We start from the raw sequence: 24,296 nt of genomic DNA, 5'->3' as shown, positions 1-24,296 counted from the left end.
TACAGAATCACTAAACTGTAGGGGTTGGAAGAGACCTCTAGAAATCAAGTCCAATTCTCCCTGCCAAAGCAGGCTCCCTATAGCAGGCTGCACAGGTAGGCATCCAGACAGGTCTTGAATATCTCCAAAGAAGGAGACCGCACAATTCGCCCTGGGCAGCCTGTTCCAGTGCTCTATTGCTCTCACTGTGAAGTTCTTTTGCATATTCATACGGAACTTCCTATGCTCCAGTTTACAGCCATTTCCCTTAGTCCTGTCCCCACAAGCCACTGAAAAAGTGGTTGACCATGTCCCTTTGTCTCCCATACTTAAGATATTAATAAACATTAATAAGCATCTCAACGGCATATACCATTGTAATGCTGTTTTCATGTTTTCACTCACAAACATTTCGTAGGCTCTGGGACAACATCTCTGGCACAGCTCCTCCTTACTAAGCCTTTTGGCACACAGTCCCCGGAGGTAGGCAGACCCCCGTGGAGGCGCGACCATGGGAGCAGCAGGCCATTAAATCTGGCTCTCCAGGCCTTGCCTCCCTTCTATGACCTGTCCCAGGCACCAGATGACCATGAAGGCCACGTGACATCACATTTGGTCAATCACCAACTTGTGCTGGTGCCACCACTCAGTCGCTATGCATACACCAGTGCTGCTGGTGACTCGATGGAGTTCAGGTCAGAGAGACAGCCAGAGATCAAGTCTCAGGGCACAATGCTCAGCCTGAGGTCTTCCCTATTCCTCATGTTCCACTTGTCCTCCCTCATCCCAGGCAGCCTTGGCCATTCTGGACACCCCTCCTAGGCCACAGCTGCATGGGATATGGATCCCCAGGACACGGGCCAATCACCGTGGGAAGCCAGAGCTACCACCTCCCTTTACCCACTATACCAGCTTGGATTTTCATTTGACCACCTGCAAGTAGCACGGGGATTCACAGAAGTGCTCTACAGGAACAGCTTCTCGGTAAGAGGACCAGCCCAGCTCCAGAGGTGTCAGGTCCCAAAGGCCCCCTGCTCTTTACATCACACCTCCTGCCCTGTCATTTCTACAAGAGGAACCAGATACCCTCAGCTGCCCCAGGGACACGATGACAGATGAGTTGCTCCTGCAAATCCTGCTAGCTGCTTGGCCAACTGGAGGCAAATCCATGTACCTAAGACAAATGAGGCACCACATGGAAGAGTCCTCAATCACTATTTCTACAGCAGGATGCTAAAATTATGCAATTCAACTTTCAACCCAAGGCAGCAACATAAAGAAAATGGAAGATAAGTTGACCAGGCATAGAAGCAGCAGTTTGAGGTTATATTCACTCAAATTGTCAGCACAGTGAGAGACACAATATGAGAAAGTATACATCTCTTGATGTCAACCGAGACACTTGAAATGCTGAAAACTGAAGCACCTGCAGTTAATACTAACCAAGGACTGTAGTTAAGACAGGTCTCTCATGCTAGGAACTCAGCTTCTGTTAGGATGTATAATCGCTGTTAGCAATTAGCACGAAACAGCTTACTGGGGATGGCTTGAGTGGTCACTGCCACCAGTCCTCCTATGCAAAAAAATGTTTCTACTTGCCATAGATTATCTCTGGCACCCGCAACACAAGAAGCATATGAATCCATTGGAAAGACTCCAGACGATGGCCGCAAGGATGATTAGAGGGCTGGAGAATCTCTCTTAAGAATAAAGGCTGAGAGAGCTGGAGTTGTTCAGCATAAAGAAAAGACGACTCCAGGAAAATCTTACAGCAGCCTTCAAGTAACAAAAGGAGGCCTACAGGACAGATGGGAACTTTTTCTCAGGGAGAGTAGTGATAGGAAAAGCAATAATGACTAAACTGAAAGACATTCGGATAAAATTCTTTGTTATAAACGTGGTGAGGCACACAATCTAGGGTCTATCTAGATGTTACCTTTATCTTTCATCTTTTTATCTTTATCTAGAAAAAAAGAAATAAAAAGAAAATAAAACTCAAAAATGGGAATTACAGTTCACCTGAGTGATACTAATTATTTACAATGGCGTGAAACTGCAGCGCATGAAGACATGTTCAACCTACAAAAATGTTTCACAATATAATTAGGTTACATCTACATATCAATAATTGACAACACTTATTACTTCCAGCTAAATGGCTTTAAATGACTTCATAGGAAACACACAGAACGTAGGTTACTATGGTGATTGGGGTAATTCAGGAATAACTAGTTTATATTTTAAACAAACACATTCAATTCTTGAACCTGAGGCTCAGATAAGATTTATTAACAGCTTGAACTTCAATTTTCTTGCTTAATGCCCAATATGTACTTAGGAAACTATGACCTCCTCAAAGTGAATGATGCGTTAAGATAATCTATATGCAATGCTCAGTTTAATATAAAAACACACTGTTCTGCCCTCGACTTCTCTGCAGTGATAACATGTGAAACTTATCACAGAAAATATCATGCCATTTGACTGCAAATGGATATGCTACATTCAACAGACCAATCTTCAGACATCGTAATTCAGATTGTCATCTCCCTATCACAACACAGTCCACATTACACCATGCCTATATTCTGATGAGAACTCACATGAAGAGCAATCCTGTGGCTTAGGAATTGGTTCTATCGCCTTTGACAAGAGTAATGGTTCTCTGTCTCAATATTGTGCAATAGGGTACTCTGCTTTTTCATAGTAAGGGCATAGAAAGATGATTTGGTCATGAACACAAGCCTCATATTATGAATTTATTCCAGAACTTCAGTGATTTATAGTGGCTGGATGAAAGATGTCAAAATATTATTTGCACAAGTAGAGGCAGTCCCCTACTGAGGAAGACTGTTAAGCAAAACAGACCTGGCTGGCCTGAAAGGGTCAAACAGGGAACATGCGGCCCCTCCTGAAAGGGAAGGACTGTCATGTGAAACTGGCAAGCATAAGTTACAGCTTCTTCGTTCCATGACCAAGAGCAGAACATGTTCTGTGAATAGAACGCCTTTTGATCATAATCCACAAAAGAGTTAATTAAGTAATGATGTATTGCTGTCAGCTGCATGAATGTTATCTGATTTAAGTATTGTATACTCCTGTAGCTAAAAGATATAAAAACCCTGTAACAACAATAAACTTTGCTTCTTGCGCCACCAGAGCCTAAGCCCATCTGTTCCAGGCGTCTTGAGCTGGTCTCCGTCATTTGGTGCCGAAACCCGGGAATGTCCTTTCAAAATCTCTGCAGTTCCTTTTGAACCCAGAAGCAAACACATTTCCACTTCAGTAAATTAACTGACATTACCATTACAATAATTAACAATTTCTGTAGGGGAAGCATCTAAATTCACAGTACTAGTATGTCAGGAAACAGTACAGAGGGAACGATCTAAAATCAGAGGATCCAAAAATTCACAAAACAATCTAACCTACAATTGGGTATAGGACATACCGTTAAGTGTAGATGATGAAAATGGCTCAGTTTTGTCACCTCAGTGACTTGGTTTTGTTTGTTTTCAGAACTGGGTTTTAAACTAAGAATACGATTAGTGATGTAATTCCATTAATATTTCATGTGATTACATAAAATGCTTTGAAATTCTTTAACATGAATGGCTTTTGTTAAAACACGGATGCATGGACAGAATAAATACTTGTTAACTAAATACATTTTACACACTGATTCAATATGCATTATGAGAACACACCTATAGATTAACCAAAGCAGAATGACAGCACAGAGCATTGGAACCCTTGGACTAGAACCTTCTTCCAGATCAATTAAATCACACAGCCTGAGGATGCACCTCTCATGGATCCACACTGCTGAAGCTACAGATTATAATCTCCTATTTCCTTTTACTCTCTGTCAATCAAGAGTTATGTTCCCTACAGAGCTTGACTCTTCACTGTCAGTTTTAAAACTATTTACTTCTTCTTTTGTTAGAAGTAAACATCAATTGCGGAACTACAGCTAAAAATAAATTTCTAAATATTTTTCAAACAGTCGAGTAGTCAGAAGTATCAGAAGTATCAGAATCTTATTTGCAAAATACTTATTGTAAATGAACACCTATGAAAAAGTGCATTCCAACAGAATCCTTACATCAGAGATAAATATTAATGAGCAAATAAAATTAAGTACCACACAAAGAATTAAATAATTTGTTGCACATATATAAGCAGACTTCAAATTTCTTGAACGAGGGCTACATATTTTTTCCTGTCCAAAGTAAGGCTGTAATTCCACTGCAGTTTCTGGGAAGATCATAAAGCACATCAGAAGAGAAGCTATTAAGAATATAAAAGATTAACATTTAAGTGGAAAGTTAATGCTGTTTTAATTCCAGATATTTATCAACAACAAACAACTGAAAAACAATATTTGCTCTTAGTATTTATATGGCATCTACTTGCACCCTAGTAAAAGCAAACAAAAAACCCATTATATACACAATATAATATATTATAATATAATACATATCATATTATAATTTTATTTAAATATGTATTTTTTATTGAGTTCTACCCCCCTTATCTACCGTTATCCTATTTCCTTGTCAACAAGCACAAATCCAACAATCCTACAACATTTTTGCGTCAGTCTAAGTATTAATTTCTGGACTGAAGGTACTCCAGAGAATTCACATATCTGCCTGATGCCCTTGAGCGCTAGATGCACTGTTAGAATCTCTCTGAATTATGTGAAAGAAATATGAGATCACACATTATCAGACAGTTTCCTACTGGGTACAAATGCAGACAGGAACACAAATCAAAGTCACCTTCTGCAAAGTCTCTGACTCGAGTCACCTATTTAAAATTACATTGCATGACTAAATTAAACTTCCAAATGGCATCTTGCATCCACTTTTTTTAGTGTATGTAACAGAACACCTCCCTCAGCAAACAAGCTAGTCTACCTTAAAAATATGAACCAGTGAATTTCAGGTTAACCTTGAACCTGCCCAGTTTCATTAGAGCCAAATTAACTCTTAATATCATAAATCACCAGGCCCTAAACCACAGAGGATAGTGTGAGACCATAGTACAAGCAAGCAGTTTTCAGTTTTGTAAAAGGAAAATTAGGTCTTAACCGATTTATTTGCTAAGTTTATTTTGTAAAGTAAAATGTAATTCTGCTTTTATTTGAAAAAGTTAAACCAAATTCCTAACACTAACATTTCTTTAAAGTAGATTGGCTTATACAATTATGTCCATAACACAAGACATTTTTTGCTGTTCTTAAAGGTTTGCATAAGAAAGTTTTCACTAGCTTACCCATCTGAGATTTCTTTTTACCAAAAAATTTATTGTAAATAATATCTTCAATAATCTCTTCTAAACCACATCCCAAATACATGGAAACTGACAAGGGACAAGAAGAGATCCATAGATCACAATTAAAAAATAAATCCCATTTTCTTCATCAACAAGAAAATTAACTCCTTGTAATCTGAGTAAAATTTAAGGGTACTTCTTAATTAGAAATACTAAAAAACTCCAACATTATGCAAGGTGTGTTTTGTCATCCGCAGAATATGTGAACTGCTTTTGTTCCCATTTTCAAATAATAAAGTGTGCAAGCAATAATCAGCAGTGACTCAGCAGCGCTGCTTTGCTGCCACCTGAAGAATTAAGAAAATAAAGACTCCCAGTGTTTTCAGCTTGCAAAAAGTCTTGATTCTGTAATGCTGTCTCACACAAATACATTTACATCTTCTCAGGATAATACATTACAATTTTCTGAATTAATCTGAGCTACAAAAAAAAAAAAAAAAAAAGGCTCTCAAGAAAAAATTACAGCAAACAAGCCAAAGCTGTACAATAAATACAGTGTAATTCTCCCTGAGCCTTTCTAGGGAAAAACCTATCTGACCTTTTATGCTACTATGCCAAATTCTAAGGTGGAAGACTGCAAAAATCAGACAATGACTCCTACATATTATCCTCTGCACAAGTACCATACTGGCAATTATTTATAAAATTCTTAGGTAGGATAAAAAGGTGTAAACAGTCATCAAGTTTATTCCTACAATCCAGCAGCCATATTGCAAGAATGATGCTTATGATAGCAACTAAAAAAAAAAAAAAAAAAAAAAAAAAAAAATTGAGTTTGTTACAGAGCAGAAGGCCAAACCTCACTGCATACTGTGTGGAATACAGAAAATTGCATCAGCAAAGAAACTATAGCTCACCACACTGCTGACAATACGAAGAACAACGGTTTCACCGATCTCCTGTAAACAGGCTTTATCTAACCTACTTGATTTCTGCACCCACACACATCACATTTACTGCAAGTAGGAATGCACTGCAGCATACTTAGCAGATAAAGAAAATAATGACAGTATTCTGATTTTTGCCAAATCATAACATGTAACACTGGAACAGTGAGTGCTCCATAAGTTCATAAAGCTACTTCAACTGGCATGTGACATCTCCACAAATTCACGAGTACTGATTCCCTAACCAAAGGGTGAGGAACAGAGGTTAAAGCAGAAGGGGTAAGGTCCCACAAGAAGTCACTCTTCTCCCTGTTGAAACAGAACTGCTTTTCCAGACATTGTGATTTGACTCACAAGCTCTTTCAAAACAGACTAGTTCAAGTCTTTCCCTGGGTTCTGACACATTTTTCCTAGTGGAGATGTTCTAGAGTTTCATAAAGATCACATTTTACAAAAATCCTGCTCTCAAAAATCTTTTGAAAAGAGAATAAAGCAGCAAAATAGTTCTAGTCACCTCTGTGGAGAACACACTGAAAAAATACTCAGGTTAAAAAAATAGAATGAAGCCATGGCACCATGTTCTTTGGATTAGAAGAGAGAAATCAAATACCGTCCCTTAAAAATCCCCCATGCAGATTAATTCATATTTGTAGGAACCTGCATATGTAATCAAGGCTGCAAACAAGGACAGAGTTTCAATTCATATGAGACACAGGCAGCAGCACCTCCTAGGATGATTTGAAGCAATTTTAGTCAAACTGACTGTGAAAATAATGGATTAAAAAAGCCTTACAATTTTCTTCCTGTTAGATAGAGAATATTTACATGCTATACTCATGAAAGAAAAACAAAATTAATGTATTTAAGAGAGATAGGAAGAGATCTAGTCTGCCTGCAAGAATTTCTGCTTTATTGAAGAACCAGTATCGCGTCATTTCTTAAAATGCAGCCTACCAGTTTAAAAGACATGCTGAGATTGTAAGTAAACCCCCATCTACATGAACCTTGAATAAGTTGTTGGTTTATTGTGACTACTTCTTCTTCCTACATAAAAGTTTTCAATGTCTCTTTAGACTACTAAATGTAGGAAACTAGCAGTGGTAAAAAAAAAAATCATCTCCACCACTTCGATGATTAAGAATGAGTCAAGGACTGATACTCTCACAGTTCTGGGAAAATAGCAGAGTTTGCAGGAGTAAGTCTCAAAAAAAAAAAAAAAAAAAAAAAGAGTGTCTTGTACATCTTTTTTTTCTTGAAATGGTATTAACATTTTAAATTAATCAACCATACTGTGCTTTGTTGCCAACTTTAGTTTCCTTGAAATATAACTTCAAAAAAAAAGTTGCTTTGTCTTCTCATCTTTTTCTTACATCTCCTGCCCAGTAACTACATGAAATTAAGCAGCTGGACTGCATTCCTGTATCTACTTTAAGAAAAATAATCACTAATATAAATAATAATTAATCACTTAATATCACATTTTGTTCTTCTTAACTGAGCTGCTACTAGTACAAAACCTAAAAAAAAAATTATTCCATTAATTAGCCGCCTGTAATCATACTTTCCTCAGGCAGAAGACACATTTTAGGCCTGTACAATACCTGTTTGCAATACTATACTCAAACATAGTACATTATACTTAAGGCAAATTATGGCAACTGAATAGATGTAAGATTCAGTGTTACAGGAGCTACTATGTGATCTGAATCCAAGCTCCCAGGCCCAAGGATGCCTATGAATAAGCTAACATCTAAACTGTGTGTTCCCACTGACTTCAGATGGATAGTTATGTGCCTTAGGCTAAATAAATGCTTAATGCCCCACTGAGAAGCTTTCACTGCAAATTCTTGAAGCACAGAACAATGACTGCTTCCCGAAGGAGAGATGTGTTTTTCTATGTGCTCTGTGATATATAGCTAACATCTTTCCCCACAAACTAGTGAATGTGCACACACACTAAACAAGAAATGACACAAAAGAGATCTGAATCTTTAACAAACTTTAAAATTAGAATAAAAATGTAAAGGAACAAGCAATAGATGTAAAACTCGCTGAATCATCCTGGATACCAACAGGAATACAATCAGCATAGCAAGTGCATTGACCTAAATACTGATGAGATATCAAAATTTCAAATATGTTTTAGCAGCAGTAAATACAGGAGAAGTTCATCCCCACGCATAAAGAAAGCTGATCTCTATGGAGTTCTGTAAACTCCAGCATGCCTAGCTTAGAGTTTATAAATATAATTAGCTTTATAAATAATCGTGATGAATCTATTCCATAACATACACAACAGATGCCTACTGAGAGAGAGGATTTGCCATTATTGTATCAGTAAAAATTTTGCAAATTGAATTAACGTCTTATCTACGTAGATTTTTAAGCTAGCACAAGAACAAGAGCTACCATCTTTGACCCACAGTTTTAAAACTATTTAATTAACATAGCATTACTTGAAATCAAGAACTAACTGCATGTTGAAAGATGCAGGTTGTCTGCATCATACCTGAATATTTCACTTGATAAGCAGAAAGATGTCCATCAAAACATATTTGTTTTTAATGGGAAGCAAACAGAACTAGACCAGGAGGAAAACTAAAGATGAACAAATAGGAGTTTTGCATGACATATCTCTGATGAACTGAATCTACAAAAGAAGAAATTCATAGGCTAGCATAGAAATTGACTAATATGCAAGGTAAGATAGGTTCTTTCATATTCCAGAATGCACAAGCAAGCTGGCTAATAAATAACAGATAAAATACTAAATATACTACATATGAGTTAGAAAAGAAGCAACTTCTATTTAAGAAGAGTATTATATGACTGAAAACATCTTTTATTTACAGTTTCAAGATACTGGAAATACAAATTCTCATACTGAAAGAATGATCAGATTTTTTTTTGTCAGCTCCACTGGCCTCACAGCATTCCCTCTACCATCTTTCTAGCCACTGCCACTGAGCTGATTCAAGAGCTCATTAACCCAGTATGACAGAAGCAGCAAACATCAGTTTTCCTGTAGGCTGTGAAAGAGTGAAAAATATCATGAGAACAGACATCTCATGCAACACAGTTCTCCATCAACTGTTATCCATACCCCACCTTGCTTTGCAGAAGAAGGAGAGCAGTATGAAAAGAAAGCAAGCATGCTTATATTACAGCTAGCTCCTACTTATGATGTCTGCAATCTGTAAAATGTTCTCTTGGATTTCATACAGCCTGTTGACTTCTTTTAAGACTAGACTGAAGGAATAGTACTTCTGTTGATATTACAAGGCAGAGAGAGTTTGAAAAAATTTTTGAAGTCAAATTCTAACTCAAATATAAAGCAATATAAAGCAACTTAATTCCAAACCATGCTATTTTTTCTGAGAAACTCTTAGATTTTCCAACACCATTTTTTTCCCCCCAAACACTATTTCTCTATTTTCATCCATCTATTAAGCCCTAGTATTTACCACCTGCGATAATTACGTTTCTAAAGATCACTGTGTGAGACTGTACAAAAGAGCTCAGTACAGTCCTGTCCATTGTGCTTCGCAGATCTCCTTCCACAAACAAAACTGTCTCTTCTAATGCACAGTAACAGACATGGTTTCTTCACATGATTTTCTCTAAACAGCTCAGAACATATCAGGATGGGAACACATGCATGCTGTATTTGCAAGCTGAGGGGTTTAGACTGAAAATTCTCAGAATCAGGAGCTATTTGCATTTAATTTAGTACACACTGACTGGTTAAATAACATATCTATGTCTTCCTAGCCTGAAAAAGAAAAGCTACAACAAATACATGGTGTCAGTAATGTTACAGTTCGAAGTTTAAAGAATATAGTTTCCTGAATTCCCAAGCCTGCAAAAAAACTCCAAATAAAAATCAAACAAAGATTAAGTATAGAAAAAGAAAATAAAAATCAAGCTTTAGAAATACAGTTATGCCATGTTTTATTCATGAACAAAATGTAAGGGTTGTCAAAACTACTTTCTATGAAATTAGCAGTTTGGGGAAATAAGTACAGAAATAATATTACAACACAGCTGTATTTTCATTTTATCTACTGACTGATTTTCAGCATCCAAGCAAGTGTATTTTTATGGTAAATGGCTTTTTTTTTTTTCCTCAATAAAGACATAGGTGAGAAAAAAATTGCTTAAGTCAGGAAGATCTTCAACAGGTTAATTATACTGCCCAGGGTTTTGACAATCAGGAAAATCACAATCTTTATAAAAAAGAGAATTTCACCACCACCATTTATCAAGATGTCTCAGGCCTTGGTGCCTCTGTGGATGTCATGACATTTGCAAAGATAACCACTTCAATCTTCATTTCTAAAAAAAATAAATAGATGAACTATGTTTGCAGGGCTGCAAATATTCAGACAGAAAAGAAAGAATGAGCACATTAACCTTCTGAACAGGAAAGGATTACATTCATTTCCTGTCTGTTTTCTGTTCTATTTCTCACCCTTACAGATTCAGCAGTTATGCGAAAGAAAAGTCACAATTCCTAGGAGGTTTTGGTTATTTTTCAGGTGTTTTTCAGTTTGTTTTTTGAGGACTTCATAGAAGAAAAATTGAACATGTAAAACACTGACGCATCCCAGTCAAATGCCTTTGTTATGTCCTGTCTGCCACATACATCCACGTTTCTTCCAGTCTAGGCACTGTGCCAAAGCTTCACCCAGAGCATTTTCATGGCCCATCATTTAGTAACTGGAGACTTTTGGTCTTTGACATCACCTCCGTTATCCTTTGGCCACCAGTTTGCAACTCTGTGTATGCCTGTTCATGGTTTCTGTCATTAATTAAAATCTCCTTTTTCACTGAGGCAGGCAATCTCAAATCCCGCACACCCTTGTGCTAAGCACTACAATAATTTTCAGCCGATTTTGGGGGTCTATCTGAACAGCAGTTTAAGTGATCTTAAAACAATACTTGTCACCAAAATTAATTACCATCCTCTTTTCCTCACTATGCAATACATTGCATGCAGGAATATGCTCATTTTTGGACAGACCTAAAAGCACTTCAGTTTTGCCGTTGTTAACGGTGAAAAAACACACTTCTCACATTGCAAGAATGAAGATTTCAATTACACATCTACCAGACTATGTTCTTTGAAGGAGGCAAATCTTCACTGGCAAACATCTTTTCACAGTCCAGCACTTGGTTCAACAATTCTTTAAATACTTAACTGGTATATTCATTGTTCAGTGGAAAAAAAACTAAGTGATGCAAACACCCAGAGATTCATTGAATCATGTTTGCCACTCATAGATCCAACATAATGCATGGTAACTGTCCTGCAATAGAGAACTTGTTGCTCCTTCTCAAAACAGTGTTCTGAGTGAATTGTCTCAACTGCAACCACTCTTTCCTTCAAATCTTAACTGGAAATCAAAAATCTATCTTAAAAATATTACATTATAGAAACAGAAAAACCAACAATTCACCAGGAATAACAATAATATTATCCTTAGTAGACTTCATGAATGCACTGTCTTTCATGGAAGCAATTGGAATGATGGCAAGGAGTTGCTTTGAGAAACTCTTTTTAAGGTTGTAGATTGCAGTAAGATTCTCAAGGAAAAATTTTGAAATTGAGTGTGAATAAGTGAAGCAAAGAGAGCTGGGATTTATTCACTTAGAAATAATTTATTTATTTATTTATTTATTTTATTTTATTTTTTTTAAGCTTAAGGTACAGAACACAAAAATCAAAAAATGCCTCCAAGGTTATCTTCCCAAACTCACCTCAAATTGTTCTCTTGTCTAAAAGAGACACATGATTTACTCCTTTGAACAATATTATGCAAAATTAGCTGAGCTATACAGTTAGAAAGCACAAGCTTCTTCAGAAAGTCTTGAAGATCAAAACATTCTCACAAAGTCTCTGTACCACGGACCAAACTCCAAAGCCTTTTATACCTACTGAGCCTCCTAAAGCTGAAACTAGGCTGCAACAAATCTTAAAGGTTAGCTACCTGCATGGCACTCGCTTGTGAATTCTTCCCTTCTCAAAAGAAGTTGTAGGTAAAAACAGAAATAAAAATTGATAAAAATCCAAACACTATCAAACGTCTGCTTTCACAAGGGCAAAGATGACGTGACATGCTGTCTCATGATGAAGAGACACGGGTAAAAGACAGACAGAATCAACCAAAATTTTTTAAAATTACTGCAGATATGACTCAATCTTTCAGTAATGGCGGATGGTAAGTACAACTTCTGAAAGATTTATAAATAAATGCTTTCATTTGTTTTTTAGCCTAGACTCCAGTTGATAAGTGTGCTTTTTCAGTATCTTTTGCTCCTGTTATAAAAAGCTTGTGTTTTGCTATAGCATTTCTTTAGCAGAAGGAAAGACAAAAATAACACAATTAACAGGGGGGCTGGAGATTCATGATCCTTGAGGTCCCTTCGAACCCTGGCCATTCTGTGATACTGTGAACTAGCAAACATGCTAACACTGTGCTAATGTCTGCTTCACTTCCTGGAACGAAGCATGAAAAAGCACAAAATTTAACTGGTCTCTAAAGATAGCATGAAATAGTTATTAATGTAACTTCATCCCAATAGTATCTGAGTAGCTCTCATCTCAGATCATGCTCAGGGGCATCATTTAGCAGAGGGTTATTAGAGTTAAGGTAGTATGGTTAGGTCATGGTTGGACTCAATGATCTTTAAGGTCTTTTCCAACCTGAGTGATTCTATGATTTTACTGTGAATACTGGGAGTACTACTTGAGATACACTATACGTAAATTAAGTGACCAGCCCAAGGTAACTGTTGCATTGCAAGTGGAAAACATTTATCAAAAACCTTAAGCTGGCTCAAGAATGCCAGACCCAAGTTTGAAGTATTACAGTACCCTTCCTTTTCATACCTATAAGTGAAGCATTAAGGATCCAAGAAACAAATAGTTAAAACATAAAAATCATTCCTCACAATTTCTAGGAACAGTCTCAGTCTGATCTTTAAGTAGGAAAGCTGCTGAATAGGATCGGAGTTCACAGCTTTTTCACAGTTGAATTATGGCCATTCTGCAGAATAATTTTGAGTTCATAATTGTTATGCTCAGCCGCTAAATTTTGGTTATATTCACATCCCCCCCCAAAAAAATATGCAAGGAAACAACATGCGCCTCTCAAGTTCTCATCACATTTTCATTTTGGCAAAAGAGCCATTCTAGATCTTTGCAAACTTGCAAAGCAGGACAGAGAAACAGCACTTAGCATACTGCATACACAGTGCCAAGTAAAAATGTAGAATTGCTATAAATAACACAAGATGCTTTGATTTGTCATAACGCTTAATATTGCATTTATTTTCTGCCTGCAGATACTGTTTAAGAAGATGTTTCATCTCAATATAAGTATAAAATCAAAGAAATGAAAGAAGGTAGTATGCCTAATTTAATTACCATCCTGGTTCTTTCAATCAATGATGGCTGAGCATACCAATATAAACAAGGATTCGTAACTAAATGTCACACTATAATTACAAAAGAGCAGGAAATTGAGATACAGATTCTAATTCTAATTGCTTCATGATAACCATGCAAATGCATCTCACTCAAAATACTCCTTCACAACTCTGGAGGTCAGGACTGTGATCTTTAGCCTTTACTGTATATTTGCGGTGCAAAAAGTTCATGGCATTTATATTATTGGTTTGATTTCTGTGATGCTGGTCTTCTAACTGCTTCATTTAAGTGAACAGGATTTACAAGTACATATTATTAATAAAATTTCCATCAGTTAGAAAGCAACTTAACTTACACTCACCATTTGAAAATATCCTTCATTTGCCCCTCTTCACACACACAAAAAAAAAGAAAAAAAGAACTAAAAGTACTATTTACTCAGGATGCTGAATATTTCCCAGGACCCACTAACAGTGCTCAGCACAGGCCAATTATCCATAATACCTCAGGCACAATTTAAATACATTCTGAGGGAGGGACAGCTAGATGCCTACACTTATATGCCTCGTGTTATTTGTAAACAAGGTGCAAAAGTGGATTTGCAAATCCACATTTCCGATAAAACATTTTAAACTGATAGTTGCTTAATGCTGAAGGCTTTTTTTTTTTTTTTTTTTAAATTAAAATTGAATGATATTACTCCATTCATTTACATAAATAACAGAACCTAAACAAGAATCTCAACTCAGCATTATTTTTCGAAACACAGATCAGGGCATTCTGGAATGACGGTAAACACAGACCTTATCTCAGTCTACAATTTCTGTCTAGTTTCACTCCAATTTAATATTAATTTATTCTCTAGTGCTTTTTTCTACCTCTCCTTACTATCAGTAACTTCGGCTTTAAGACTCCTAATAACACTATTAGCCACAGCCACGCAGTCGTTACTTTTGATTTACAAAAGTATGCCCTTGTCATTATACTACCTACTCTCCCGACCGTAAAACTCACAAAAATGTGAGCAGAGCACCTACATGTGCACTGTTCTTTCAGACACTGAAGCCACTAAGCTAAACAGTCTGAGAAACACATTCTATCAGAGACACAGAAGTCTTTGTTACTTTGTTACTAAGTGTTATAGTAGGAGGTTTGTTCCTCCTGCCCTCTTCCCCCACCACCTCCTCCCTCTTCACTCAACTCCCTTCTTCAGCTTGGCCTTGCACACAAGACCTTTTGCACAAGAAGGCGATGAACAGCAGTACTGATAATAGTAATAGTCTTGTTAAGACAGATTAATGACCAAAAATCTAATTAAAAAAAAAAATAAAAATACTTGGCTCATTTTACACACTGAGAGGTATCTTGGTGCCTGTGATATACCCATGAAAAAACACATACATTCAAATTACCACAACATGTATACTACACATCATATTACCACAACATACGACAAATAGAGTTGAGACCTTTTTTCCTCATTTTTATTTTAAACACTACAAAATCTTCTTTCCTTGAATAGTCAAAGAATGAATTACATAAACACTCCATCAGATTCTTGGAGCTAGTAACTTCTCTTCGAGAGCAGTATATTTGCTTCCCTAGAAATCTTAGGAAAAACATCCAACAAGTGGTAGTCGCCCCTTTTGAGGTGCTGCAGTGGCACCAGGAACCAGCTAACATGACAGCAGATGTGACAGAGCCAGAGCTGGCTGCCCATGCTCACTTCCATAGAGAAGAACAATGAATTCAGGCAACAGCTTACAGCCAGCCACCACCTGGTTGAGGGTTAGCCCCAAAGTCATGCTGCAGCTGCTATACTCAGGGCAGAATTCACAGCTTTTCCTGTCCGTTTCAGTGAACCTGAACTGGTCCACTGCAGCTGAGCTAGCAGTCAGGGTTTAACAGCCCAAACAGTAGGATTTTTAAACACCGCATGTTTTCTATTCTCTTACTACATTTAGAATATATTTCACGTTTCAAAAACAAGCACTTTTTGTTTTGTTTTTTAGAGTTCACAGTTTTTAACTACGTCTGCTAATGACCCACTACCAGCATGGAGTTTTTCTGTACTTTTTAATAGCATCTTTATTTCTCCCACTGTTTGTTAATAAAAAAAAAAAAAAGAAAAAAAAAAAAGAAAAAAGCGCAGAGATTGCAGTTTGGCTTAAGCAACCCTACTCTCCATGAAAATTAATAAAAATAATTAGTACATTTAATAGACACAGAAGGAGCTCCAAGCAACCACAGAATTTCCACACAGCTTGTTCATCACATTCAGAATAACTCAACAACTACCTAATTAATATCACTGGGTCATTACACCAGCACTAAGATTTGGCTGGGTACTGACAGAAACTGGCCTGCAGGCTACCTAGAATGAAAGGAAATACCATAAAAATTCATTTTCCACGAAACAAGCACACTGCATGTTTGTTAAGGAAGTTGCAAATAAATAATATAATTATGTTATTAATAGATGACAATCTGATATGCTGTAATTTGACATCTAACCTTAATGTTTCACTCAAATTCATCTAAAAAAAAATCAAAATGTTGTTTTTACCTTATTTTTAGAAGTCTGCAAAACTGATACAGTAATCTGCCAAATTCATAACAAATACATATATACGATTATTTTTTCTTATGAGAAAGAATGCTTAAGTTATGATAGAGTATTCCAGCCCAACACTCTATGGTTTGGATCTTACTAGTGTATCCAGAGAAGAGCTATCTAACAGGAGCATATGGCAAAGGTAGAATCATTTGGTCCTAATTATCTCACTGATACGTCCCTTGTCCCATACATAACTTCCAATTCTAAAGCACCATGTCACATCATCACACTTTATACATGAAGAATGTCTACTTAATTTTGTTCAAGTTTTATCGGGTCTATAGGAACATGTGCTGTATGAGAGAAATTTCTACATTAGATTTACAAACTCATTCGTTACAGTTACATTAACAGAAAACTATACCAAGAATCCTCCTTTCTGCATATCCACTAGTACAAGTTGTTTTGTTTTCGAAGAGCTGAAAAATATTCAAATCAACGCTGAAGCATACTTTCATATTCCCTTGTTAATTTAATTCTTCCAGTAAGACAAATAATATCATTTCAGAAGTATGTTAGAGATGACGTAGCTATGCTTTTAATGTACACTGGATCACTGCTTTACGGATGAGGCCAAAGAACTAAATTTAAAATGGCTAAAGCTCTGACTGAAGACAAATCTCTTCCCAAAACTACACTGAACTGCATTTTTCAAAACTATTCAGCAAGCACTCAGGTAGCAATGTGATGGATGCAGCAGGCCAGCCTAGATGCACAGCTAATCAATACTGCACTCTGCAACAGACACTGTGTGCTTCAGAGCCCAAAGCAGAGGTGAGCATGCATGTACATCCAGTACCACCAGCTCTTACTAACATCAGCTGGGCTGCTCACTGTACATCCCAGGTATGCACAGATGTCTTTGTGGGAGGAAAAAAAAAAAAAAATGAAGCAGGACCAGTTTGATGACATGTATGGCAGATAGTGAAAATAATCACACATGACCCTAGTTGGCTATGCATTTTTACATTATTGTAAAAGGTAGCTATTTATTGCTATATACTAGTAGCTATTAAAACAACAGAGCAAGACAACAAAATATTTGTTTTTTCAATAAGCTATGCACAACATAAGCACACCTCATCCACTTATATGTGTACCTACCACATTAATGGATTCTCCACTGCTTATACTGAAGATAAAGGTCTTCATTATATATTTGATTAATCAATACCTTGGAATCAAATAAATCATGTTTCAACAGGGAAAACAAAAATGAGTAAGGTTAAATTACTGCTGTCATTTTCTATAAGCAGGTCACAGTTTCCCGCTATAGAAACCACTAACTTAATTATTTTACAACAGGAAATCCACACTGCAGCATATTTTAAAAGCCTAGTTTACTCAGTGTAATAAAAAAGCCCCTTCAAGGCTCATCACGTATGTCATACTATGTTTACTTTTAAGCATTCCAGCTCAAGAACAGTATGAGAAAACCTCAGTGAATCAAGCTGATTAATATTCTGCATTTGTAAGGAGTAGTGCTCTCAATTCACCAAGTATACATAAATGTTATTTTACTAGATTTCAAAGCAATTGTTAGGTGGGATAATAAAATGGAGCCATTTTATAATTGTCTCCATTTTATAATCTCTTTCGCAGCAATGTAGGCTTAAAAACAGAAGTGAAAGCAGTAAATTAATACACACTAAAGGAGAGAAGGTCACAAATGAGGGATTGCAGAGCTGCAAGGCCATGGTAAGTCCTGCAGAACACAGAACTTCACATTCAAGGTAGAAGCATTTGTATCAGGTTTGCAAATCCTCAGACAGAATGGCTGGGGCTGCAAGAGACCTTAAAGGTCATCCAGTTCCAAACTCCTGCTGTGGGCAGAGTTGCCAGCCACTAAATCAGGCTGTCTAGGGCCCCATCCAACCTGACCTTGAACATCTCCAAGGATGTTAGATTAAAAAGTTAAGGAATCTTTTATTTATTTATTTCAATTTCTAGTACTAATCACAGTTCATAGTGCCTTCCTGCAGGAATTGTATTTAATGAAGATAGTCTGGAAGGGCAACCAGAGAACAAACAAGAACACAAAAATTTATCTGGGGAAAAGAATATTTTCTATTATTTCTAAAAGGAAAAATAAAAAAAATGGGGGGGAAGCACAAAAAAATCTCACTTTTTCTACTTTTTAATTCATACATAGCTTTGCTTTACAGAGCAATGTTCCCTATCCTGCCAATTAGTATCTCCTCTTTTAAAATGCATTCCTTAGTACAAATTTCTCCCAGAAATTCTTCCAACAGCATTTCATTTTCTACTCAAAAACAGTCACCAAAATTAAGATCAATAAATCATAGCTGTTTCATTAAACTATCAACTCACTGTCAACTTCAGCAAGAAAAATCAAAGACATATATCACCCTAACAACTACTCTTCCTTTCAATAACAGCAGGTAAAAAAACCAGAAGCAATTGTGAATCACTGTTTAACTAACACATCTTTAAAAACTTGGACCTTCTAATGACAGTTAAGAGTCAATTTGCCATTAAACAAAAGATCACATTTACCAAGTGTAGCACTACACTTGAGAATTGTTCAATGTTTCAATGTTACAGCTAGCTCCATACAGCCTCCTAACCAAGGAACATTTTTGATATTTTATTCAAGATGTGATGCTTCTACCCATACAGTTTGCCATCTTACAGATTATTTTAGGCTCTTGAAGAATAGAAAATTACCTGATTCATAAGCTATCTCTCAGTAAGAGAAGGAACTGAACTCTTTTTCCAATTACATCTCATCATATTTCAACATATTTGTTAAATTACCAAGCTGAACTTCTCTTGGAACATTTCCCATTAAAGTAATTCCCCGCAGATTTTCTCATAAGGAGCCAAAGTGTAGCAATGGGGCACAAGTAAATCGTAATAAAACTAAGACCTATGGCCCTAACCTAATAAATGCTATGATCAGAATCATTATGTAGAGCATAATAGGATTTTTACTGCATTACATTCACAGTAGCATTGTTAAGTTAGGTTTCAGAAAGACAATGAAGTTAATATTACCATGCAAAAAACAGCATTTTTTTTTAACGTTCATGACACATTTTTATACTAATCAAAGCTCCTATTTTGATAAGAGAAAAAAAGTATATGCAGTAACTTCCACCTGACCACAACTACAGCGCAACACTCATGGGAATGTCAAACATACACACCCTTTTACATAGGGGAGGAACTTAATGAACTTGTTATCAACATAAACATGTATTGCTAAAAAAAATGGTTTAAATACATTAGGCTTATATAATGCAGGGCTGAAACCTATATATCTTGGGCATTATCTGCCAGCAGAGAAAAAGAGGTTCACAGGTTTGTATGTACGTCTGGGATTGTCTTCAATAGTTTTTGCTGAAGCAACCCATAGACTAATAATCAAACCCATTGCCTTAAGGATGCTTTTACAAGTCCAACAAATCAACTAATATCAAATACCATGTAAATCATTGACTCCTATTTTCAGATGGCGTATATACTCAAAGAATTAAAATAGCTCTGGATAACTAGCCGAGAGTAGAAAGACTACGTATCATATCACATCTCCACTGGAATTACTTCTTCATCAAGAATGTCAAGCATTATGATCTTAGCTTTTCCAGAAGCTGCTACAAATCTTTTATAATAATGCAATGGACGTAACTATTCTGTCACCATTAATTCAGAGCTTTATAAATACGAGGGCTGCCCTGAATGCAATGCCACCTATGCTATTATATTGGCTACAGCATCTGAGGTCAGTTAGTAGTACGGCAATAGAGAATGAATCTTTCAAACAACATTCCCTTACGTTTTTTTGCCATGTGACAAACTGCAGTAGAGGGGCAGACTGATATAATGGTGTCTGACATGGAAGTGCAGAGGTAGCAAAGGTATGGAATTTAAGTAATCCATGTAGAAAAAATGGCAACCATTAATATTTATCAATGCTTGCTGAATGTTTATGGAAAAGAAACAGTGGATGCAAGCACAGTGGATGGTGTGCTTCAGCAGTGGTGACAGTGAATAACATGCTATGCTCCAGATGGTCATGTAGATTTTTATGAGCATGGAGTGTGAGTTCTTGTTTATCGTTGGTTAAAAAAAAAAAAAAAAAACAAAAAAAAACAAAAAAAAAACAAAAAAAAAACACATAGCTAACAGTAATGACTATGTTCAAAAATAGCATTTTGTAAATGAGAATTTGCTCTATCAAATATTTATGCTGTTCTTTCTATCTGCTGTAGACTCCATGGAAATAAATAGGAGGCATTACTTTTGAAGCAACGAATGTATGCGAAGTAACAAAATACAAACAAGGCAAAGCACATGATAGAGAATATTATTTATGGAAAATGGTTCCTCCAGTTAATTTGTCCACAGTGGGCCCAGGAAATAATCACGTTTAGGCATTATGATTTCTTGTAAAAAGGTTGGGGTTTTTTTTCTGTTTTCAATCCATGTTTCTTTACCCATGTGTTCGTTTCTATAACTCCATAGTAGCATTACTCACTCCTGGTTAAAATGACCTTTGTTTGAGTTAGTTTTATCCTCAAAATTTTAGCTCTCACTTATTTAGGAAACAAATTATTCAGGATCACAAATACTGCTGTTACAGCCCTCTATACTACTCTTCTTTTTACCAAATACAATGAGACAGTTGTCTTTCCCTTTAAATAGATATGCAAACAGGCTTGCAATGGCACAACACAGTGGCTAAATACAAACATCATAGAATTATCACACAGAGAAAAATGGAAACAAGTGCATAATTCAATCAGTAATGATATGTCTATAATAATTTCCTGCATAAATTTGCAGCAAAGGAGGGAGCAGAACTGAAGACATTGCACACCTGCAGGAATAACTGTCAGAAACTTCTCTTCCACCTGAGTCTGCATAAAAGTACAGTATGGGTATATACATTTGTGGATGGAGAAAAAAGGGTTTAGAAAATAGCAAGTGAAAGCAAGAGTCACTGTGATAGAGTCATTGTCACATCACCGTTGTAGGAAGCATCACAATAGAGTACAAACTCAGAGCTCTACATTGCGGTCAAGCATAAATCTCACAAGTTTTATGCTCATTCAGTCTTTTGGTGTTACCTGGACTTACCTGCTTATGGAAAAAGGAAGGCAATATTCCCTACTGCAAGTGCCCTGATTTACCAAGAGTTTGGGTAAACCTGTTCTACAATTCTTCTGAGCACATGGAGAGTTCACCACCGCTATCGCTATTAATCAATGCAGTGCACGAAAGCAATCATGTTACACTCACGCCTCAAGTCAAGGCCTGCTTGTCTGAAGCATGTTATTCCAGCAGGCACGAAATCAAGTTACAATTGCATCAGCAACAGTCTTTTTGTTTGTTTGTTTTGCAACTGTCTGGTGGCAGAAGTCACTGTAAATATCTGGAAAACTACATGAGTCTGCCTTTGGTGCTGTGCAGTTACAAGAAATTTTTTGAAGGTACAGAAGAATTCCATTTAATAATTGACCACATGAAGGCAAAAAGCAAAGCTGAAGAGTACTTTTCCGTCAAATGGCACAGGTATTTACAAATCAAACTAATAAATGCATACCCGCTCCTACCTTTCTAAGGAAATGATTCTTTATTATTTCCAAGTAATTGTACTGAACACATTTCCATATTCCGTATTCCTAGAATAATAATATCTCTTTGAAGATATCCAATATTTCTCTGTCTTACCAGTACGATGGCGATGTTGTTCTTCTAGGAACTCCAAATCAAGCATTAGGTCATCTTCATCTAACTCACAGGAACCCAAGTTATTCAAAACATCCTAATAAAAACAAAACAAATAAGCAAAAGCATTTAAACAGTTGAGTCTAAATCTCTTCCATACAATCAAACCTAGAAAATAAGTTTAAGAATTTGCTATATTAAATTTTTCTATTTATATTTGACTAGAGAGAAGACAGTATAAAACACCTGGCCAAACAGAAATGTATTTGGCACTATTCTCTGTTTTTCAGGATCTTGAATATCTAAAGAGGGAAAAACTAACAGAACACAGAAAAAAACACAGAAGAAAGCAGAACACAAAATTATCAGTAGCTGTTTCTCATTAAATTTTGGAATTCTAATCAGTATCTGCTCTTACCAGTATTATCTGAACAGAGATCTAAAGTTCTGTTTCTCGAAGGCATAAAGAGACACAAGTATAGGATTACCTGAAAATCCAGGTATGATCAATCAATTCAGTAATTTTGAAATATCTGTGTGAACAATAAAGTCTTACAGTGACAGAGAAGAAAGCCTGACTATGCGGTGTGGCTCCTTGTATCCCCAGGCTCTTTTTGTGATTTACTGTGTTTGCAATCATCTGAGGCAATAATTTTCTCTAGTCCCTCTCCTGACTATCGAAAAGGAGAAGAGGCTATCATTTTCTCCAGTCTCTATCAGATAATCTGATGTTTAGGAAAGGGAGGAAAACAAGTTATCATCTTACATTTTCCTTCCATTAATGTTTTCGTTCTATGGTCAAGAATCTATAATTAGTATGATATGATTAAAAGGAAAAGGTTTTGAAGTAAGGGAAATTAGTACAATCACATAACGTCAGGTACATCTACGGCATTTCTTCTGACATGACATTCATGATTTTCTCCACAGTCACAAACGTCTAAACCAAGATAAGACCTGCATTCTGCAGCTAGAATTTTGTTTGAAAATCTAGAAGTGATACCAGAACCAGCATGATTCTTCAGCCATTCAAAGAGGAAAATACACATTGGACTTGTCCACAATACATCGGCACCACACACATCCTTTATGTTCCCCATTCTAACCTAAAACAAACACTGATTTTCAGCACGTAAAAGATCAGGTGATTGTTTCAATGCACCAAGCTGCTTTTGGGGGCTAGAGATCCCTACAGATATCTGCTGTAGGGAAAGGAAAGAAATGTAACAGCATTACACCACAAACTAGCAAAAGCCCTTTATGACTTCAGTTCCAACCATACTTCTTCATGTTCCTTCTAATTATTTCAAGTATTTCCCCCGCCCCCAACAAATGTCAGTTCCTATTCACACTCAAAGCTTATTACATTTATTCAACTATTTTGAGTAATAATTTCTTTAAATTCTGTTTTCCACTCTTTCAAAAACAACATATAGGCAACACAAGGACCTCTTGCGTCATTTCCCTTGCTTTCCACTAGCATGAAAATTCCTCTTCTGAAATGCAGAACCCATTGTAAACGCTCTTCTTATAGTTACAGATAACAAGCACAGAAAGTAACAACTGTCAAGTGTAGAAATCTCCCAACAACGAACAAGCAGTGCTCCATGCATCCCCTGACCGTTACAGTTGCATCTAACACAAAACATCTTATTCTTTTTATCTGAGAGCTGCTGGCAAGCCTTCTTCATAGAAACTATTATCTTCAAGCCAACAAAATGCAGACTTTCAATAACCAAATTACTTATTACAGTCCAGTACACAAGCATAGTAATTACATAGAATACAGGATACAGATGCATTGTGTCAGGTTATGGTATCCAATACCTACACTGACACACACCTTTCTAGTCTGGATTTATGTTAACTTATAACAAAGCCAAAGTAAAAATAGCTTAATTAAAATTTAAAAAAAAGTTTCTCTGTATTAAACCAAAGCAGTGCAACACACACTGCTCAATGTTATAGATAGCCTAAAACCTAAGTATCTTCTAAATCACTGTTGAGGCTTGTGTAGTACTGAAGACTGAAAATATCATTTAGGGTTAATATGATAGTACCCAAATACTTTACAAAACAGAAGTAGCAAGACACTACTAGATTTTGTTTTCTGTTCTCAGAGACATGACTGAGGTACCTCTAGTCCAACTAATTTTTCCAGAAGGAGAATCAATGGTTATCCATACAAACATGCAGAAGAACTTCTTTACAGTAAGGGTGATGGAGCACTGGAACCGTTTTCCCAGAAAGACTATGGAGTCTCCTTATGGAGATATTCAAGACTCGTCTAGACACCTACCTGTGACCTATGGGAGGGAACATGCTTTAGGAGGGGGCTTGGACTCCA

General features: G+C 36.4%; 1 protein-coding gene across 1 annotated transcript in view; it reads right to left on the bottom strand.

Annotated features, from left to right (window-relative positions):
* Positions 1 to 24,296, bottom strand: part of CCSER1 (coiled-coil serine rich protein 1) — a gene marked incomplete at both ends in the record, with an annotated part of 554,815 nt that overhangs the window by 476,509 nt on the left and 54,010 nt on the right. The window contains one exon of the mRNA XM_079534492.1: positions 21,953 to 22,046. Within this exon, the coding sequence (XP_079390618.1) occupies positions 21,953 to 22,046 (94 nt within the window). The remainder of the gene's footprint in view (positions 1 to 21,952; positions 22,047 to 24,296) is intronic.

This window comes from Tetrao urogallus (assembly GCF_951394365.1).
Source record: "Tetrao urogallus genome assembly, chromosome: 4".
Taxonomy (NCBI): Eukaryota; Metazoa; Chordata; class Aves; order Galliformes; family Phasianidae; genus Tetrao; species Tetrao urogallus.
The sequence above is the reverse complement of the archived record's forward strand: the minus strand, read 5'-3'. Positions and strand labels throughout refer to the sequence as shown.